This window comes from Triplophysa dalaica, chromosome 18 (assembly GCF_015846415.1).
Source record: "Triplophysa dalaica isolate WHDGS20190420 chromosome 18, ASM1584641v1, whole genome shotgun sequence".
NCBI classification, from domain to species: Eukaryota; Metazoa; Chordata; class Actinopteri; order Cypriniformes; family Nemacheilidae; genus Triplophysa; species Triplophysa dalaica.
In genome coordinates this window covers 19,303,261-19,325,781 of record NC_079559.1, presented here as the reverse complement: position 1 = coordinate 19,325,781, position 22,521 = coordinate 19,303,261, and the positions used below count along the sequence as shown (strand labels likewise).

General features: G+C 36.7%; 1 protein-coding gene across 1 annotated transcript; it reads left to right on the top strand.

The window, feature by feature from the left end:
* Positions 1-6,089: 6,089 nt before the first annotated feature.
* On the top strand, positions 6,090-17,294 carry ube2d4 (ubiquitin-conjugating enzyme E2D 4 (putative)). The gene is made up of 7 exons (XM_056773479.1): positions 6,090-6,370; positions 11,145-11,208; positions 11,579-11,610; positions 11,934-12,011; positions 12,117-12,222; positions 14,280-14,373; positions 14,550-17,294. Exons 1-7 carry the CDS (start codon positions 6,347-6,349, stop codon positions 14,593-14,595), a joined length of 444 nt encoding a protein of 147 aa, XP_056629457.1. The 5' UTR covers positions 6,090-6,346; the 3' UTR covers positions 14,596-17,294.
* The last annotated feature ends 5,227 nt before the right edge of the window (positions 17,295-22,521 follow it).

Sequence of the window (22,521 nt, the reverse complement as noted above, 5' to 3'; positions counted from 1 at the left end):
CACAAACTGGATCATTCAGGCTCAATTTAAGAATATTGTGAACATGTGTGCTCTGTTTAAACTAATGTGAAAATTAAAAGCAATTTTCCATTTACAATTATACATACTTTACTTGTTATACGGGACGGTATTCGTTTTTCACATTAAGAGTTTAGTTTTATTGCAATATATGATATTGCAATCTCACGAGAATACGTAATTATTTTACCAGGTGGCTAATTCATACGTTATTTGTACAATTCACTACAGTTTGCTTTTGTATGGTTTAGGGCTTCTAGCAATTGTACGTTTTTGTAATTTTGTCATAAGAATTCATACCAGTTAGCCACATCGTAAAGTTACAAGTTTTGGTTGGTTTGGTCACAATATTATGTTACATTCAATAATAACACAATAGAAAGCGTTGAAGTTTGTTGAAGCCTTCATTTCAATTGCTGTCATCACATGTAGTTTAAATAAATGAGTTTTCCAAAATGCCACAACACACCTCTAGCTGTAAAAAAACTATAAAAAGAGATTTAAATTCATGAAAAGTGGAATTACCTTTACATGTGAGAATGTGTTGTTTTGTGCGTTTATGAAATATTTATTTTAATTAAAAAATGTATACATTAAAAGGTTACACTAAAAATCCTTTCTTTTATATTTTTTTTACAGATTTTCCTAAAGGGTAAAACCCTTTTTTTAAGTTTATTGCTGGAGCCCCAGCTGCCAATTTTTTTATTGGTTGTTTGAGTTTAACAATAATAATGTTTTTGGTCGCACAAAACATACAAACATTACAAACATATTTAATATAAATATGCCTTTTAATATCATACATGAGATTATATTTACAAATGATGAATCCAAACTCTGTGTTCATCTCGTGAACGTTGTGTTGTGTCTTGCCTTAAAACCACAAATCATGCATTTATTTCAAATGAGCTATATATCAATATTTCATGTTTGATAACTTACTTATGAGATAGGTAGCAGTGCCATTAGCACAAAAATGTCTCATTACTGTTGTTGTACATCTGTACAATAAATGTGTTATTCATCTGTACCTGAAAACACAAACAAACACACAGCAACAGTGTCTGAGTGTAGAAGTTTAAGGTCTCTGTGTGTCATTTAAGGGGCTTTCTCGTTCAAATACGACCACTGGGCCAAGATCACCCACAGGTCTTTCTGCTCACATTACAGTGCCACTTTCAATTGTGTTTAGTGTGAGAGAGGTCAGGCCTCTCCTATAACACACACACACATACTTATACACCACCCCAGGACCTGGGGGCATCCATCATTACTAGGGTGGTGAAAGTAGACACTCTAAAATACTGCAACGTGTTTGGTCTACGGTAACCCAACACTGAGAGAGAGAGTGTGAGACTCTCTAATTTTATGAGCATTCACACACATCCACTAACACACACATCTATTGCCCCGGCCCATGCCTGAAGTGTTGTTGAAATCAGCCATAAGAGACATTTCCCTCTTCAACACAAGCCTGGCGAGTTCTTTAGCCTCTTTATCTGTTTTGATTACATAATGGCTGTCTTATCAACACTCTGCTTTTTGGCAGCCCGTGTTCGCCCAAAGCAAAACAGAGGACATGGTTTCAACGGGATATGCTATTGTTCTTGATCAAGTTAAGAGTTTAAAGTTCATGTTTGTTCCAAAAAATCTAAATCGCTATTATCACGATTTCTATACAGCTGAACGTATCAAAAGCACAATAAACAAAATAAATAACTTTGTTAAGAATGTGCACAAAAAATGTGCCGTTTATGCAATACGATATACACATATCAAGTAATAAACACATACCAGAATGGATCAGTGCATGCACAATATTGGCTACGGTATACATAACATACACACAATACACAAAATGCAATATCCATATGTCTCGTAGGCATATCACCACGAATCTTTCACGTATTATTTGAATTTAATAGGGATACAAATTCTAATTTCCATTACAAATTATATATGAGCAGCATAATTTGTATAAAAAAAAATTTGTATGCCCCTCTTTTGCTTGATTTCAATAAATGAAGCAACAAATATCAGCTTTTTATGCAAGTGAGTGATAAAAAAAAAAGATGTGTCACAAATTTGTTTTTTTGATTATTGGTACCATGAAATATTAATTTCTAAGTTTATTTATTATTGAAACGTTTCTAATTCATTTTTCTCCTTAAACAACCTGAAAAAAAGCTCAAACTGTCTGAATATTTTTGGACACAAATGACCAAATACAGTATACTCCATACAAATATTGCACAATAATCAGGACGCATTACATTGTTGAGATCTCCTTTGAAATTAAAAAGGAGACCTGTATGAAATTCTATGTTTGTAATCTCACGAGACTAATAATAATCAGGAGATTTAAATGGTTCTCCATTTAATCTCATTGCTGTCCACAGCTGTGACTTTAAAGTGACCATGTCATTTATGATTCTTCTATCCTGTAGAAATATTGATCCTTCATTTGGACTCTTGGAAATAGTTTCGCTCTTGATCTGGTGGCCGATCTTCAGGCCCGGCCCATCCCGACTCTCCTCCGCCACACCGCATCTGACTCGTCCAGGACAGTGGGCTTATTCAAAGAGCAGGGATGAGCCCTGACAATGGCATATTATCAGCAGGAATCTCTAGGTCTGCAAAAGGAAAATACTCCGTCTCAGTGTCACATTGAAGAGAGGATCCCTTAACCTGACACTGAGGCGAGCCATTTAAGAGCACTGAATAGTGGCAGCTATTCATGCAGGCCTGTGAAGAGAATGGCCACTCTTCTGTCCTCGCCTTGTTTAAAACACAGAGAGAGAAACTCATGAGGGTTGGAGAGACAAGGCAGCGCAGAAACTCGAGCAGCCAGCTGACTCGAACATGAATAGAGGCAGCACAATGATAAAGTAATCACCCTCACAATCCTCCGGTTTATCTGCGTGCTGCTCCGCTAGGCTAAACAGATAATGAAATGAAGCATCTCTAGATTCACTAACTAATGGAAGACGGCCTATTATTTGCGCCGGGCGAGAGATGACACACACACACATCTGTGTGCTGTTGATCAGCGGCACTTAATCTGAAAAAGCCCATTCAGATATGTGCGCATTTCATTCCGAATGCATGAATCAAATCGAATTGTCTGTGGAATTATATGAACGCTATGGTTGATGCTGATGGAATTTGCAACAACTTTTTATTGACTCGAGCCTGTCAAGCATACAAGTAAACGCCTTAATAAATGGACGTCTAATAGTAAATAAGAGGCAAGAATTTCTAACACAATTTGTTAATTCAATTACATCAAAATTTAAATTCACATGTAAACTACATGTATAGCTGTCGATAAGATAAGCATTCACATTTTGTTAAAATGAGACACCAAAAAGGCAATATTTCAAATTGTTGTTTATTGTAAGTAATTGTTGAAAGGTACAAACAGCCTATTTATATTTGATCACTTTTGACCTCTTGTTACAATTAAATCCTGACTTTCTGTATGGCCTCATACCTTAAAGGAATGGTCTTTTAAGGTGATGGTTTAAAAATATAAGATATTGAACATTGCACTGTTATTGCCAATACAGCAAAAATATAGTTTATTTGCAGTTTTGCTCATAGCAGTGTGTAATTAGCGGTCACCATTAAAATTATTTGAAAAGGAGGTCATTTTTTTTGACCACCAGATATTTTAATCAATCAGTAATTCTTTTACATTATGCATTTGGCAGTATTTATCCAAAGCGACTTACATTGCATTTTTTCTATACATTTGTTTCTAAGTATGGGTAATTTCCTGGGATTGAACCCCTGACCTTGGCGTTGATAACGCCATGCTCTTACCACTGAGCTAAGGAAAGCTATTAATTCACATTTAAACTACTTGTATAGCTGTCCAGATAAAAATATAAAGGTTTCAGTACAAATCTACCTTCATTATAGTAAGGCTCTCTGCTGGATGTATGACGGATACTGTATTCACAAGCTATAACAAAAATGTCAAATGGGTATAGAATATTTGAATTTCAGCTTGGAACATTTCACAAAAAATATTCTTATTTTCTAAAGTCAAAAGATTTTTTAAATGAACTTCAAATCCACTTCCTGACAGCAAACATATAGATGTTACAAAATGTTTTACGTATAAATATTTAAAATACGTAAATAAATGTGTACATTACGTTGTAAATGTCTAAATATTCCACAGTAATGTCTTAGTCATTTTGGTGTAGGCCTACTGCTTTTGGCTAAGAATTTCCCCGCATGTTTGGTAAACAGTAAAACAGCGCCATCTTGTGGATAGAGTCAATCTAAAAAGTGTTGAGATTTTCATAAACATTGCTACTAAATTACGAACAACTCTAAACAGCCAGCAATTATTTAAGAATAATCACTTTACGCTTTACTTTTCAGGTTCAAATTTACGAAGGTGTTTTAGTGCCACATTAAAATAAAAAAATCCAAGATTTCGAGAATAAAGTCGAAATGTTACGAGGATAAAATCGAAATGTTACTAGAATAAAGTCGAAATGTTACTAGAATAAAGTCGAAATGTTACGAGAATAAAATCGAAATGTTACGAGAATAAAGTCGAAATGTTACGAGAATAAAATCGAAATGTTACTAGAATAAAGTCGAAATGTTACGAGAATAAAGTCGAAATGTTACGAGAATAAAATCGAAATGTTACGAGAATAAAGTCGAAATGTTACGAGAATAAAGTCGAAATGTTACGAGAATAAAATCGAAATGTTACGAGAATAAAGTCGAAATGTTACGAGAATAAAGTCGAAATGTTACGAGAATAAAATCGAAATGTTACGAGAATAAAGTCGAAATGTTACGAGAATAAAGTCGAAATGTTACGAGAATAAAGTCGAAATGTTACGAGAATAAAATCAAAATGTTACGAGAATAAAGTCGAAATGTTACTAGAATAAAGTCGAAATGTTACGAGAATAAAATCGAAATGTTACGAGAATAAAGTCCAAATGTTACTAGAATAAAGTCGAAATGTTACGAGAATAAAATCGAAATGTTACGAGAATAAAGTCGAAATGTTACGAGAATAAAGTCGAAATGTTACGAGAATAAAGTCGAAATGTTACGGGAATAAAGTCGAAATGTTACGAGAATAAAGTCGAAATGTAACGAGAATAAAGTCGAAATGTTACGAGAATAAAGTCGAAATGTTACGAGAATAAAGTCGAAATGTTACGAGAATAAAGTCGAAATGTTACGAGAATAAAGTCGAAATGTTACGAGAATAAAATCGAAATGTTACGAGAATAAAGTCGAAATGTTACTAGAATAAAGTCGAAATGTTATGAGAATAAAGTCGAAATGTTACGAGAATAAAATCGAAATGTTACGAGAATAAAGTCGAAATGTTACGAGAATAAAATCGAAATGTTACGAGAATAAAGTCGAAATGTTATGAGAATAAAGTCGAAATGTTACGAGAATAAAATCAAATGTTACGAGAATAAAGTCGAAATGTTATGAGAATAAAGTCGAAATGTTACGAGAATAAAATCGAAATGTTACGAGAATAAAGTCGAAATGTTACGAGAATAAAGTCGAAATGTTACGAGAATAAACTCGTAGTAATACGTATTTTATTTACGTAAAAGTTGTAGTTTAACAGTTTAAGTTATGTTTAAGTACGTCATCTGAACCATTGAGTTAGTTCTTAGTTAATTTCTGATTTTTTCTTCTGAATAAATTCAGTTTTCTTCGTAACCGTTTACTAATTATAACTCTGTGATGATGCGCCAAAAGACAAATAATTTCCTTATTGATAAATCCTAATCTAAAGTAGGATTCAACCAAATCCGCCACATCCATTGTTTCTACTAGCAATTCTGTGATTTTTCTCAAAATATTTCGACTTTATTCTCGAAATCATTTTTTTTGACGTGGCACCCAAACGCCGTCGTAATTCTGAATCACAACTTTGATAGATTAAAACGTGCTGTGATTTCTGCAGGACTACACTTCAACCAAGAAGAAGAAAAAGGAGGAGGAGGACTACACTTCCCAAGATCACTCGCGCTATCTTCACGATGTTGCCATAGATCGCTACAGTTATCGCGATATTACTCTATTGATGTCTAGTACTGCACTAGAAGGTGTCAGTGAGGTTAGAGGGGGTAAGAATTGTTCAAATCGGAGTCTGCCTTTAAATTGGCCGCGTGAATGCAAAAATCCAGGCTTCTGTATTTGTGCTTTTTACAAACGGGACGTGTGACACTGTGGGGGAAAGACAACCGCCGCGGTCTCATCCAAACTGTACAGGCCAGCAGTATCTGAACCAGATCAAACAGTGCGCGTGTAAAGCGAGCAAATGGCGTTGAAAAGAATCCAGAAGGTGAGTTTGTGTCTATTGTGTGTGTTTACCAACGTCATTGTCCGTCCTCGGTGTCGTCTTTTTCAATTTAAAGCAGTCGCACCTTTTTCGTTTGATCCCCATCTGGTCAGACAAAGACGAATGGTGGGTGCATGCACTCGACAAGCGCATATTCTCTATCTGATCATTAAATCGTATTTTAAATGCGTGTTTTTACAAACACTCGCCGTTACTTAAGTAACGTAAGGCTGATGGGGAGCGTTTGGTTTGCGCAATCTGCGTATGAAAACGAATTGTTGTTCCGCGATGTTGTGAAATATAGATCTGCATACACGTTCAAAGACGAACGGGGTTAAAGAGGTGTGTGTATTACCTGTGGTGTGTAAATGAGTCGGGCTATTAAACGTTGTTAAAACGTATGTTTTGTAGTGTGAACGTGAATGGGAGAAGCGCCACTGATGCGCATGCGTGCTGGACGACAACTGCTTCAAGTTGCCAAGTGCTGAACCCCAATGTCAATGTGTCCATATATGGCTCTGCAAATAGGGCACTAGGACAGCGGAGGGTATTTTTAACAGATTCGCCACCCAGCCCGCATAACACGACACTTTAATCACAGTGAAACTGATTATTGTGGGTGATTTCTTTCTACCTGTCCCAGTGTTTATATGAAAGGAATGAAGAATTATAAAGAGCTATATAACTTTGACTAAGATTAGAGGGTGGGCATTTAAAGTCACCCATGAAATCAAAATGGACAATTCTTATTATTTAAAGTAGTTGTGCAGTGTTTATTATAAACTTGATTTATTTTAGTGGATAGTTTTTTTTTAATCCGTGTGCCCATAGACACGTTTATCCAGTTCAGAAACTTCACCCCTCTCCTGTACATGAGGTATGTCTTGGCCTGAGGGTGGGACTATATTGACTTTCCAATGGCCAGGGTTCCAATTTACAACAATCCAATGAACTCCCAAAGGTCGAAGTCAGGCCCCGCCCTACATTTCTGTCCCAATGAAATGGGAAAAAGATGCTGTTATACTCTGTAGATATCCCTCCACGATTTTGAAGAAAGCAACATCACAACTTCTGTTTCATGCCCACTTAAAACTGAACTTAATATGGATCTTTGATTTTATGACATCATTTTGTTCTTTTCGTTAAAGGCACAATATGTACGTTTTCTGCATTAAATATCCCAAAACCACTATCACAGTGCTGTACATTTTTGTGTACTTCTATTATTCGAAATGTTTCCAACAATGTTTGAATCCTGTCAATTGAACAATTTTTAACCAGTTTACGCAACTACTCGTGTCGTGTCGGGTTTATGTTCTGGCGCTCTGAACATGATTTGTGAGTCCCTTACCCGCGTCATTGAAAATGACATTTTGTGCCTTTTTAATATTAGGTTTTATGCTAAACTAAACTCTCACCTATTCTAAAAGGGGGAGTTTTTTTTCTGGAAATTCGTGCTTCACTGGTTCCCTCGACAATTTTTCCTTTTGGAAGATGGCAAAAAATATGTTCTGTGATAAACTAAAGTTTATGATACTCTCACGTTTCGTCTATCAAGATAATCTTTACAGAATAACACTGTAGTAAAGTTCACTATAAAGGAAGGAAGGAGACGGGAACCGGCAAACATTCAAACATTTAATCAAAATAATAACAAAGTAAAAAGACAGCCAGCAGCCACTCAAAGACGACTGCCGGCGAATTAAACAAACCACAACGAAAACCAAGGCCTGGTCTCTCCTCGGCGGTCCGGTCGCTCGTTCTCTTATGCTCCATATCTCTTCCGTGATACAAGACCGGTTGTTAATGACGCTCATTAACAATCACTCACCGGTCTCGACTCACGGTCTCGACCCGCTTACTCCACTACAAACACAATATTTGAAGCCGAAATACAATCGGCAGAATTAAAAAGCTAACGTGATGCTATAAACGGATTACACAATGGTCGTTTGATATCAATGTCAACACCACAAAGACTACAACAACATTTTCAAACTTTATCTAAAACGTGTTCCCTGGCAATTACTCTAGGAATGAATGTCCATCCACATTTTTAAAGAATAGGGCCGGGTTGCACTAATTGTGAGATTTCTATGCATGGTTACGTTAATTGTCCCAGTCAAAGGATGTGGTTGCTTTTAGCAACTTTGTTTTCATGACACGATAAAGCTTTAAAAATCAAAAGCGGGTTATGCATTTGACCAAAAAAACAATTTACTTTTGGGCGATGGAACCAGAAATGGTAAAATACTAACTCGCTTCCAGGTTTTACATACAAAAAAAATGTCATCTCTGCGATACTCTAGTGCAGAACATCAAACATTGGCACATCAGTTTATCTTTAAACCTGCATCCTTACAATTTTAAGAGAAGTTTAGAACCATCTTTCTTCACACAGCTCATTTACATAAAAAATATTTGACTCATGATTAATTTTCCCGAAAATAATAAGTCTGTAATCTAAAACCAATTTTAATTTTTCAATTTTAATTCTTTATTTACATTTGTACGTGTATTATACTATCCTTGCATTACATAACAAAATTGCTATTACGGAATTTCTAGTGGACCGGCTGTGAGGGGTACTGTAAATTGTTGTTTATTGTTATATATTTTTTGTCAGTCACTTTGTAACACCATAATTTATTTTGGGATGTAAATTGTTTGTTTAAAGGTAGCTAATTTTGGCAAGGATGCCACTTAAGAGTAACAACAATAGATGGTAAAGTTTATGCCAACTTTAAACACAACACAGATGTTAGCAGTTTTAGTTTTATAAAAAAAAGTAATTGCTGCTTCCTAGTTTCACTTTAGAAAATAGCAATTTGAGGACAAATATGATCACACATTTTATATTATTACATTATTCCTAAGAACTCTCAAACAGCTCACAGTAAGTGTACTAAACTATTAAATACACATTTGCTGCCTATTTTATAAAGTACACTTTTCTAGTTTCGTATTCAACCCCCTTTTTACTTCAGATCTGTATTCATTCTCTGAGGCAGAGATTCAACAAGGTGCTGGAAACATCCATTAGAGATTTTGGTTCTTATGACATCATGGCATCACACAGTTGCTACATTTGGCTGCTCATTCATGATGCAAATCTCAGTTGGATTGAGTTCTCTGTACTCAAATGTTCACTGCCAGTGAGTGTGAGATACATATAGAGAGAGTAAATAGTAATAGCTCGCTCACAGAAGGTGTTAGACACTAGAACCAAACACATTTTATTTTTTAATGAATAGAAAAGGAATCAATTTACATGCAAGCTTAGACTCAAGGTAATGATCCAAAACATCGAGTCACTTATTGTGTCTTTTTATGTGTGCTGGGAGTTATTGAAAGTGCTTTTGGTGAACAGCTGACAGGTCTGCATCTATCTTTAGAGAGCCCTTTCAAGCACTGTGAGTCAGACAGCAACTTCTAGCAATGCACATAACCCCTCAAGAGGTCAATTATAGAGCTAACATGGCCATGGGAATGAGAGGGGATATTTCAGATAAATGATTCACAAGTTACAAACATCCACCCAATTTCAATACTGACCCACAATAATGATGGCGGCAAACCATGTGTAAAACAAATTTTAGAGGAGTAAATAATGAAGAATATCAGATGGCTCATAAGTCAGCTCTCTATAGACGGTTTCATCTTAACAACATAAAAAAACGTTACTATGCATGCGGAAATTTTGCGACTCCAACTGAAATTCCTTTACACATTCACAAACAATAGAGCGCATGTAAATGATATCTGATGACAATCGAAAGAAAAACCGAGAAGAAGCGTTACTTGGCTAAACTTGTCTCTCCAGTATTTTTATCCGATACCAAGCTCGACCACTAAATGTCAATGTACCATACGGTTTCTTTAAATGCCTCAAACATTCAATTTCCATTCAACAAATTATTTATTTAATAAAATGAACATACGAACTTCCCATAATTTATCTTAAGAACAGTTTTGTCAATCCGGCCCCTGAGCATTAGTAATATTTCAATGACAAGACTAATAAAAGAGACCGGTTGAGTACAAGTCTACATATTGCTCAAAAACTATTGGTCGGACAAATTCTTACACCGTGTCCACACTAGACACTACGTTTCTAATATCAAATCCGTTGTAGCTCATTGCATAATGCCGTCATGGCTAGAGTCGACAAAGCTCTAAATAGATACAAAGAGATTGTGGGACATGTGTTGTAGACACCGTGTTGTGTTGGTATTTGTGTAAGCTATTCTGTTACCGTCTCTCAATAATTAAGCATGTTGATGTGTTTATTTAGTGCCAGTTGATGTCCTTTGATTACCAGATATTTAAAAATTGGTAAACGCAACATTATTTCATTCTCTGAACTTTTGGGAATTGCTCTCTGATGATTGTCATAACATTGGTTGTACTGGCAGATTTCCTGAAATCATCTCCAAACCATTATGAATGTGTGTTGGCAAACATCTTTCGCCATCAGCATGAGCCAAATACTATTTTTAGAAGGCATTCTGAATAAATTAAGTACACAATGATCCGATACCATTCTTAACAGGCTAGGTATGCTATGGATTTTAGTTATGCCGTGTGTTCATTTCCTTTACAGCGTTTTGTTTTTCCCAGTTCATCTGAAAAAGTAAATCGTAGTCCACATGTTAAGTTAAGTTAACTTGGTTAAGTTAGATAATGTTTGCAGCACCCTAAAGTCCTTTTTTGTAAAATGCTTGTTCTTTTTAAGATGTATGACTTCATGAATATGTTTTTATGGTCTTTTTCTCAGGAACTAACAGACCTACAGAGAGATCCACCAGCTCAGTGTTCAGCCGGACCAGTAGGAGAAGACCGTAAGTACAGTAATGGAAGGAATGAATTACATTTCATTTACAATTTTTCTTTCTCTGAATTTGTTAGTTCTTTTAAATAGAGTTCACTACAAAGAGATTTACTCTAGAACAACAACAGAGCTTATGCCGTCTTCTGAACATATTAAGAGAGAATGTAATGCCTGCCCCTAATATGTAAATAGTTTTGCTGTAAAATCACAGAAGCCAAATAGGATGTCTGAATGGTGGAGGATCTGTTTTTTTGACAAATATTTAAAGAATCCTATATGTTGTGCAGTGCTGTCGTGTGCAAAGATTTTCTTTGTCTTACTCTTAGTTCTTATTTTGTTTGAATACTATTGGTTTTATATAAATCAAACATGTTTTTCAGTGTTTCACTGGCAGGCAACGATAATGGGGCCGGTAAGTAGCTGATTTTTTCCCACTGTTTTCTTCTTTCATAATAAAACTTCATATTTATTTAAAAGAGCTGTATTTGGTCTCTTATCAATCCTTATAGAGTATACAGATATGTGTTCTTCAATGTTGTTTTCACAAAAAACAGATGGTCATTTTCCACAAGCCATGTTCTGATTGGCTAACCTTTGCATAGTAATTCCATTAGTTTGTTGGTCTATCAACATATTTAAGACATTTTAATGTTCAATTGATGAGCATATTATTTTATTATTGTCAGTTGGCTCCTGCAATTCCTTAAAATACTGAAACAAAACGCTTGTCTTTAGAACGACAGTCCGTATCAAGGAGGTGTTTTCTTTCTGACAATTCATTTCCCGACAGACTACCCCTTTAAACCACCAAAGGTTAGTTGCTTATGACATTCAGGTGCGTTTGTAAACCACACACATCTGGTGTAATTTGTGTGCAAATTGCCATAGTTAACGGTTTACAACGGTGTTGATCCTCAGGTCGCATTCACAACGAAAATCTACCACCCCAATATTAACAGTAATGGTAGCATTTGCCTGGACATCCTACGATCTCAGTGGTCACCCGCACTTACTGTGTCCAAAGGTAAGTTTACCACTGTCAATCAAACAACATATGAATGCACGAAAAAGCAATTAAGTGTAATAATAACTGAGGAGAGATAAATGAAAAGAGTAGGTGTTGTGTTGGCTCAGCCTTTCAGTGTAGCACCATGGTAACCATTGAAAGTAACAGTCAATTTAGTGGCATATTCCGGGCGTGTGGCACAAATTGCTTTAATGATATATTGCAGTAGACAGAATTTAGCTTTGCTCTGTTTTGCTGCGCTCAATTCTTATTCTCTTTTAGACCTGATTCACAAAAAAGGTTAAATAAATAGATGAAGTAAAAAGTCAAATAAATTAGTGAATTTAATGGTAGAATGCACATTCTTTGGTATTCATATTTGACATTTTGTGCATTCATATTTGACATTGGGTTTTGGGTCAAAATTTTCCTTGTAAATATAAGTACAGTGAATTGAAAAAGATGATTAGATTGTTAGTGCTGTCAATTTTTAGTAAATTATTTGGTAACACTTTCCTTGAAGGATGTACTGTGTGTATAATGCATTATGAAAGTAGTTTTACAGTGTTGTAATGCACCTTCATGCCTTTAATTGTCTTATAAATAATTGTTATTACAGTTAATACATTATAACACTTAGCAATTCATTGTTACACTACACATTTTAAATTGGTTATAATTCTTTAGCGTGTTGACAAAATGTTTAAATGCTTTCCTACTTGTAAGTCGCTTTGGATAAAAGTGTCTGCAAAATGAATAAATTTAAAGTTTATAATAATTATCAATCAAATAAATTGTAAATTCTGATTTATATGTATAAAGACTGAAAATACAATGTTTGTTGCTGTTAATAAGGATGGCCATGCAAAATACAGAGCTTGTTTTTCTTGTTTTCGATCTTGTATGATTAGCCGCAACGAGCAAAACAAAAGCTCCACCTCTAACCGTCACAGGCTCAAATTCAAATTGTGGTCAAATAAGGTCATACGAATAAGTTATCTCATAACATAATCTCAATGTTTTTTTTGACTTTGAACTTTATTATTCCCTATCATTACAATACATACTGATACATTTATTGTTAGAATGATGAATATCACGTTGTATTTTATGGAAAGTAGGGATAATTTTAGTAGGTAATATTTCACAATTGTAATAGTCTTATGCAACGTGAGTGTTTGTTGGAAACACTTTGCTTTGTGTACTGTAAATCCTTTGGCATTTATGACTAATAGCAGAGCTGATCCCAGTGTGGGCGATGCTGTTGGGACTTGTTTTGTTCCAAGCAAAGACCCAGTTAGCATCGCTCTACGGGAAGCTGTTTGTGTTACGACAAGCAAACGGAGAGTAAAAAAAGAGATATAATATATAATATATGTAGGGATGTACCCATACCATTTTTAAAGATGGAGTATACTCGCCGATACCGATGCCTGTTACCTTTCCACAACACAATAATAATAAAATAAAAATTCTAATAAAAATAGAATAGCTTCATTATTACAAACAACTCCACCTTAAACGCATTATGAAATTACTTTATGTGCTCAACTTTCAAAGCAAATTTCACAACAAATTTCAGTCAGTTCAGTCAAATGAGGAATCGGTCTTTGGTATCGGAGCATTTTTTTAACGAGTACACAAGCTTAGTATCGGGCCCGATACTGGTGTTCACCAACACATGGAATGATACCACTAATAATTCCTATCTACCTGAAGAAACGCTTCCAATCTGTTCTGAATATGTCTTTTATTTGAATGGTATCATCAATAACCAGTCATTCATGCTTCTGACATGATGAAAGTAGAACCATGAAAAAGTCTTGAAGTAGTATGCGATTGAAACATTTTTGACAATTCATCACAAAGAATCTACGTATATGTCATTGTTTGTGAGTTATTTTAGGATCGTGTTATGTCAGACTTAATAAAACAATGCAGACAAGAACCATTCCCAGCGTTGAAAATCATTTGATTCCCAAATTGTTTTAAAAAACGGTCCAGTATAGCTGTCTTGTTTTTTTTCCAGATTATTATATTTCTGTTTTTAATCCGTTCTCATTGCTTTTTAATAGTCCTATTGTCCATCTGCTCCCTGTTATGTGATCCAAACCCAGATGACCCCCTTGTACCTGAGATCGCACATACATACAAAGCAGACAGAGAAAAGTAGGTGACTCTTCTCTAAAAACAATTTCTTTTGTCACAAATGACGTCATGTGGGAATTTGTGAATCCATGTAACTGCACGTGATAAATGCTGTAGACTAAACGTTTAAACAATAAAACTCTCACGACTCACGAGTATGACCTCATGACGGCATGTGTCCTTTCTTTTATACTCAGGTACAACAGACTAGCAAGAGAATGGACGCAAAAGTACGCCATGTGAGAGTGCCTGCGACTAAAACACTAAAGAAGCAAAAGGACAAAGAAATGTGTTTTTACTTTTAACAAGAGGAGTAAAAAGCAGTGAATTTTGAGGGGTGGGGACAACTAAACAACAAACCCTTGGAAGGGAGGCAGGAGAAGGCGGAGGCGAGGAGACTGGCGAATCCAAAGTCACGTGCCGTTTTCCCATACCCGCCGTAAGAACGGCTTAGCCTGGAATATTCCACGGAAACTGTTAAACCGGACAAATGTCGGGGTACCACAACCCAGGAAGTTAGACTTGTACTACTGTTAGTTCTATTCTAATTGTTATGGTGATATTGTTTTATTGTTATTGTGTGTTAATGTTGCCATTCTTTCTCATCTCCGTTTGTCAATGTGCTCTTATCTATGTCATGTTTTGCTGCATAAGGAAATGTCAGGGTGAAGTTGGAATGCTGGTGACACATACTCGGTCATCTCATTGGAGTCTATGGGAACCACTGTCATGTGTGCACTAAAACTGACACATTTCTGATTTGACAAGAGACGTGGTTCAACAGATTCTCAGTTTGAGATAGAATGTAAAAAAAGTTTTCAAAATCGATAATGGAAATCGGACCTTGCTTGAGTCTGTCAGCCAACTTCATGTCGTATCCTTGTTATTTTATACAACACTATGAATGTGAAACTAAAGGATTATTTTTACAAACTAGAGCTTTGTGCTGTGAAAAGGGGACAAATTCGACATTTTTAATAGAAGGTTTGCTTAAACCCTTTGTGTTGTTTATTTGGTCGTAATCTCCTTTACGCATTTTTGCTTTTTAAAGTGATAGTTCACCCAAAAGTAAAAAGTCTGTCATCATTTAATCACCCTCTCGTCATTTCAAACGTGTATGACTTCCTTCCTTCCGCAGAACACAAAAGAAGATATTTTGAAGAACTGGCCCCCCTTCACAGGCATTGGTTTTTTGTCGGTACAATGTGAGCGAATGGGGGCCAGCGCCCAACTTTCTTCAAAATATCTTCTATTGTGTTCTGAGGAAGGAAGGAAGTCATACAGTTTTGAAATGACAAGAGGGTGAGTAAATTATAACAGAATTTTCATTTTTGAGCGAACTATCACTTTAAGATTCGGATTCACCTCAGCCGCATGTGCATGATATGGCAGATGTGTAAGTGTTTTTACTAAGTATTGTAAATTGCTTTAGAAACCATGGCAGATTTTTATACGTGTCTTAAAAAAAATCACCCAACTTGCTTGAGAAAAAAGAAAAATAGGGGAGCAAAAATGCTTAGCAGTGTGTAAGAAAAGGCGCCACCACTTTTGCCAAATGTGATAATTCCCCCTTTAGATTTGCAGGCAAAGGGTACGTCATAGCGTATGAATGCAATATTTTTCACCTATTTAGCGTTTCTTCTACAGATCTGTCTGCAAGAGTGTAATTCTTAATGTTTAGATGCTCTTGTTACTGTAGTTACTAATTTTACTAACGTTTTGACTGACTAGATGGTGCGTTTAATGTACGACCACCGCCACAGGTGTTGGACTGAAGTACCTGTATTGTAAATTGATTCTTTTCTTGCTTTCAACACACAACTCTTGGCTGCCTATTTTAAAGTGGATGCTCAAGATGTTTACTCGCAGGAGGGAGGGATCTGAACTGTTGGACAGCTTTCGGTTGGACCGTGTGAACATCTCACCTTCAGTAGGTGCTGCTCTTCAGAAGCCCAGGCCTCCATTACACTGAAGAACCCCTTGAAAGGGCTAAATATTGTCGAGTTCAAGCGGCATATTTGTGTACTGCTACAAAATATGTTTGTGTCACATTTTGTTTCGAATGTGTCTTTGAAGGGATAGTTCATCATTTACTCAACCTCATGTTGCTCCCAATGATGAAAGTGGGAAGCCATCAATCAACATATAAATTGGTGGAAGCATCATAGTAGAACACACAACGTGTGGGTAAATTGGTTTTGAGAAACTGACTGAACTTTGCTAAACATTAAACATTGACTGTCAAAAAAGTGAATTCTCCTTGTGGTCCACATAAAACTTACATGAGGTGGAGTAAATGGCAAAATGATCATTTTTTTGGGTGAACTGTTGCTTTAAGGGTTTTTTTGACACTATTAATGGAAAGTATTCTTTTTTAAGCTGAATGTCATGCTAACGTTTCCTTACCTTGACTCAAAGGCTGAAGTTTCCTATCTGCTATTTTTTCATTGCTAAATGCTGGTATTGGAAGGTTTTTATTTATTTATTTATTTCATTATTTATTTGTTGGCTTCAGTGCAGTCTGGACGTATAAGTTTCTTCTCTTGAACGGTTCATCCGAGCAACATTACATGAGATTGCGCTAAGGCAGCATATAGCACGCTTTGCACTCAACAGGCTACAACCTTTTCAGCAGCTTTTTGCAAGATATCAGGGATTTTTTTTCAGTTCACCTCCCCAATACCTTCAATAAAACCTTAGCCTTAACATGCACTGTATAAGCAGCAACTGTACCTTTTACCTTTGGATTTGAGTTTAAACACTTGGTACTGTACCTCTTTGTGTAATGCATACACGGAGCCATAATTATTTCTTGCTAACCGTCTGTGCTAACAAGCCCCTGTCATCTAACCTGCTCTCTCTTCATGGAAACCAGACTCAGTCCAGCTGAGACTAACCTCCAAGGTGTCAACTTTAGTGAATAAAGCTCCTTTTGTTTTATACTCTCTCTTGTATTTACTGTGTAAATTGCAGCAGTGGTTTACTTTATATTCTGTGGTCAGTGAATTTAAATGTGATGTTTAAATGTGTTCTACACAATATTAATGACAATACAGGTATATTATAATGCATATTTGTATTTTATATATATAATTATTAATTGTAATTGTGCCACCTTTTAAAATACTACATATTTCTTTAAGAAAATGAAGTCAGTTGTTAATGCTGTTAAGAGTTTGTAACTATTGTCTATTTAAAAGAAGTCCAATCCCAATTTTTGGTCATTCTTAATTACAATAGGCTAGCGGTTGTCTTTACGGTAATAATGTAATATGCTGTAGGGGGATTTGTTCAAAAAACCATTCATTCGTAAAAAATAATGTTACAATACAGATATTTCAACAGTTATTGAAATGGTGAAGAAATTCTAACCTGTGACACACGTAAAATAACTACAAATTTGTTTTGATCTCATAATATCTTGAAGATCTTGGGTATTGCAGTAGGGGAGTTATAGTCATCACTCATTCTAATTTTCAACAGCTTTGAATGGATGACAGGAAATTTTGTCTCACATTTGCTTGTCTCATATATTTAAGTCATGGGGAAAAAATAATGCATTTCATACTAAATAAATATCTCTTCGTGATTTTAACGATGACTAGATCGCGCTGCTTTTTGTATATCTATTAAGAGATTTTATTTCTTAATTTTGCTGTGTCACACCATAGGACAGTTTAGTAAAAATGCAACAAAAAAAATGTGAACCCCTTATATTTCTTGAAACTTTCACAAATTAGTTCCTCAGAAATGGTTGTTTTAAGGCAATGGCAATAACAGGTAACCCTCCTCACCCAGGTACAACGCCATCTAGAGGACAAACACAAAAACACTTTAGGCCGTTACACAGTGTTTTACCCTTAAATACATACAAATAATTTTAACACATGCTATTTCCTGTTAATTCATCTTTTCTGTATACAATAATTTTTAAAGCCTTTTTAAAGCCCGCCTTGTGGAAGGGGTGATTATTTTTCTCAAAAAGGTTTTTAGTTTCCACCCCCATTTATCATTTAATAATGAGGTTCAAATACTTGTATGCTCTAATTCCACTGTTTGTGTGAATGCCCCACTCTCCATACAAATGGTAAAATGTGTAATCGGAGGACCCCTACGATGTTATCCCAACAATAATACAAAAACTTAAATCTGATAAGATTAGTTAGGACTGTACAGAGATGGACCAACGAAGCAGAGGGGGCTTAAAAGCCTGCTTCGACCGCACATTGGAGTATTTCTGAAGCTGCTTCGACAGCACATTGGAGCATTTCTGAAGCTGCTGCCACCGATCTGGACGAGCTCACACAGACTGTTACATCATACGTCAGTTTCTGTGAGGACATGTGCATTCCTACCAGGACATGTTTAACATATAACAACAACAACCCATGGTTCACACCAAAACTCAGACTGCTTCGAGTGGGGACCGAATCTTGTACAATCACGCAAAGAACACGCTAACAAAGTAAATTAGAGTGGCTAAGAAGAGCTACACTAAAAAGCCGGAAAACCAGTTCTCAGCAAACGACTCCTTCTCGGTGTGGTAAGGCCTGAAAGACATTATAAACTACAAGACACCATCCCCCAGCAGTGAGTCAAATACACAGCTTGCTGATGACCTGAGTTTTACTGTAGATGCGAAACCCCAGTATCACACCGCAGACTGACCATCTCTCTACACAGGCATCAACACGTCCAGCTACCCCCCTCTCCTCCAACTCTGCAATTCAGATTAGTGAAGATATTGTGCGTCAGGTCTTTAGGAAACAAAAGAGAAGGAAAGCACTAGGCCCAGACGGTGTTTCACCAGCCTGTCTGAAATCCTGTGCTGGCGAGCTGGGCCCCATTTTTTCAGAGATTTTCAACAGATCACTAGAGCTGTGCAAAGTCCCTTCCTGCTTCAAACGCTCCACCATTATTCCCATCCCAAAGAAATCCAAAATCACAGAATGTAATGATAACAGACCCGTTGCCTTAACATCTGTGGCCATGATGCCGTTAGCTTACCTGAAAGACCTCACAGGACCTTTGTTGGACCCCCAGCAGTTTGCTTACCGAGCAAATAGGTTCGTGGATGATGCAGTCAACATGGGACTGCATTGTACCCTACAACATCTGGATAGACCAGGGTATTACGCAAGGATCCTGTGTGTGGACTTCAGTTCTGCCTTTAACACCATCGTCCCAACACTCCTCCATACCAAACCAGCTCTCTGTTCCTAGCTCTGTCAGTCAATGGATCACCAGCTTTCTGACAGACAGGCAACAGCTAGTTAGAACACATCCAAAAGAAATACCATCAGCACAGGTGTCCCCCAGGGATGTGTGCTCTCCCCCACTGCTCTCTTCCCTGTACAACAACTACTGCACCTCTACTGACCACTCTGTCAAGCTTCTGAAGTTCGCAGACGACACTACAGTTTTTTGGCCTCTATTATTGGCCTCACAGAAGAGAGGTTGAGCAGCTGGCTGGCTGGTATAGTCATAACAACCTGGAGCTAAACACCTTAACAGTGGAGATTGTCATGAAACGCTAAGGGTGGTGAGGACATGGAGACAGAGGACCCAAGTGCAGACAGGGAGGTAAGGGAACCCTTAGTGTTTCATGACAGAATGAACCAGCCATCAATGGATCCAGCAGACAGTTGGATGTTGGCGTGAGGGTGGAGTCCCCCGATTTCCTCTCCGCTGGGTTTCCCACGAGGGTCTAAACTGACACATGTTTCCTCGATGTTTGAGGTCGTCTGTTTCCCCTCTAGGGTCAAGCTTGGTGGCTTCCCTTCCTGGGTTGAGAATGTCGGGTTCCCCTCGAAGGTTGAGGCCACTGGGTTCCCCTTCAGGGTTGAACCAACCAGTTTCCCTTCCAGGGTTGAACCCGCCGGACTCCCTTCCAGGGAGCTGAGGAACTTCAACCTGTCACAAGAGCTGCTCTTACAATTCAACTCAGCTGTCAATGAATCCATCCTCCACACTTCCATAACTTTCTGGTTCGGCTCAGCTGCAGAAACTGACCTCCGAAGACCATGGAGACCATGGAACATGATCTTTACTTAACATGCTAATTATTTTTTGCACAAAAGAAAAACCGGAGACAATTATCATGGCATTGGCCCGCAGGCCACCTTGGGGCAGGGCAGGTATGCATTCAAAAACACCATCACCGATCCACTTCTTGCTTAAGGAGAACTACATTAAATGTCCTAGTCAGTCTAGTCAGGACTATAGAGTCCTATGGAAAATCTGTGAAGGAGACTTAAACTCCAATCTGCTGAGCGACAGCCAAGAAACCTTAAAGATATCCAGAGGAATGGACTTAAATGTATCCTGACACATGTGCAAACTGGTGACCAACTATCAGAAATGTCTTACCTATGTTTCTCTATAAAGAACAAAGTTATGTTTTGCTTGAAGATCAAATACTTATTTCACTGAATGAAATACAACTCAAATTAATAACATTTACATTTACGCATTTGGCAGACGCTTCTATCCAAAGCGACTTACATTGCTTTATCCTTTACATTTTACATCTATATTTGCAATCCCGCAAGGTTGTGGGTTCGATCACTGGTGATTGCAATCTAAACAAGGTGCCAAGATCGAAAAGCCAGAATCCCTTTTGAGGTTCCAGTGGCAATTCAATCGAGGCAGGTTAGGTTCAGCTCAACAGAGTTAAGTCTGAGAAAACAAGGGACAATCGGCAAGACTCGAGCGCTCCACTGGACTAAAAGATTGGGCCCTTTCGAGATTCCTGTGGCAGTTATAGGATTTCTTTCTACATTTGCTGCCTTAAAAACTGTGACTAAATCTGCAGAGGAGAAAAACTAATAGATGCAGCAGTGCTCATGCCCCTGAAATGTAAACGTAGTTTCATCTCGTTTTACAATTAAACAACTAAATTAACGGTTAGCATGACTATTTATCTGACTAGATTCTACTCAGTTTCATTTTCTTTTAATACCGAAGTGCTTACGTAGCTTGGAAAATAAACAGCACCTCTTTTTCTGTGCTGCTTGGCTGTTTTCTCTCTTTCTGTGCTTGGGCTGAACATCTTCTAAGACTTTGGAGTAACTTCTTAAAGCAGGTTTCCACATCATTATCTTTACTAACTGATCTCCCGCCTAAAGAAAAAACATCAATTAACAACAATTACAAAGACAACCGGCTATACAAATTGATGTCAGGTGAATGAAACTTCTGTATTTAATGTAACTAACATGAAGCTAAGAAAATGTTTTTTTATCTGTGTCTTCATAAAGGTGCTGCTTTATAGTACAGTATCACACATTATAAATCAGCCTATTTGTTATTGTTTTGAAATATATTGAAATAATATTTAAGCTGAAAATGTAGACACAGCTTACATAAATATAATTCATAAATCTGACAGGAATACAATAATGTATAGCAAAATAACCGTTTAGTTGTAATATCTAATGGCACAAACATCTTTTGACTTTTAACAAACGAGCGAACTAACAAAACTATGTGTCGTCTCACATCGAATCGAAATTAGTTTTTTCCTCGAAACCATTCTCAATGCTTTTCTGTTTAACAAACGTGTAACGACAGGATTGCACGAGAACACATCTCACCAGATATCGTGAGCTTGATCAAATGCAAGACGGTAACAAACTTGCTTGTCTTTTCCATGTTGTTATGATTGTAAGAGCAGTTGCAGCAGCCGAGGCGTCTCTTATTAAGGTCTCTCATTATGACGTCAGTGTCATCTATCTACTGGGAAAAGCATGTGTATCTCCAGAAGTTGGTGTGGGCTACACATACGTTTGGTTTTTGTGCGTTAGTTGAAAGCGTCTATATATACGCTATTAAAGAAAACGCTGTACGTAAGGAACCAGTTCTTTATTTACCCTTGTATATAGCGAAAAGCTTTTCGACATGTCTTTTCAATGTCCGAATAAGTGATAGTAGGCCTATAATTTTTTATGACTTAATATTTATTATATACGATTTACATAAACATCCATTTGTTTATTTATGTTGGACTCAACTCAAAGACATAAGCATCAGCCTTAAACTTTGCTTTAATCTTTTCTATAATAAATTATTTACACACATTTCAGATGACATTATTCTTACAACGTGTGATATTGGTGTAAATACATTCGTGGCACATTTAAGAAGCATTAAACAGTCTTTGTATTAAAC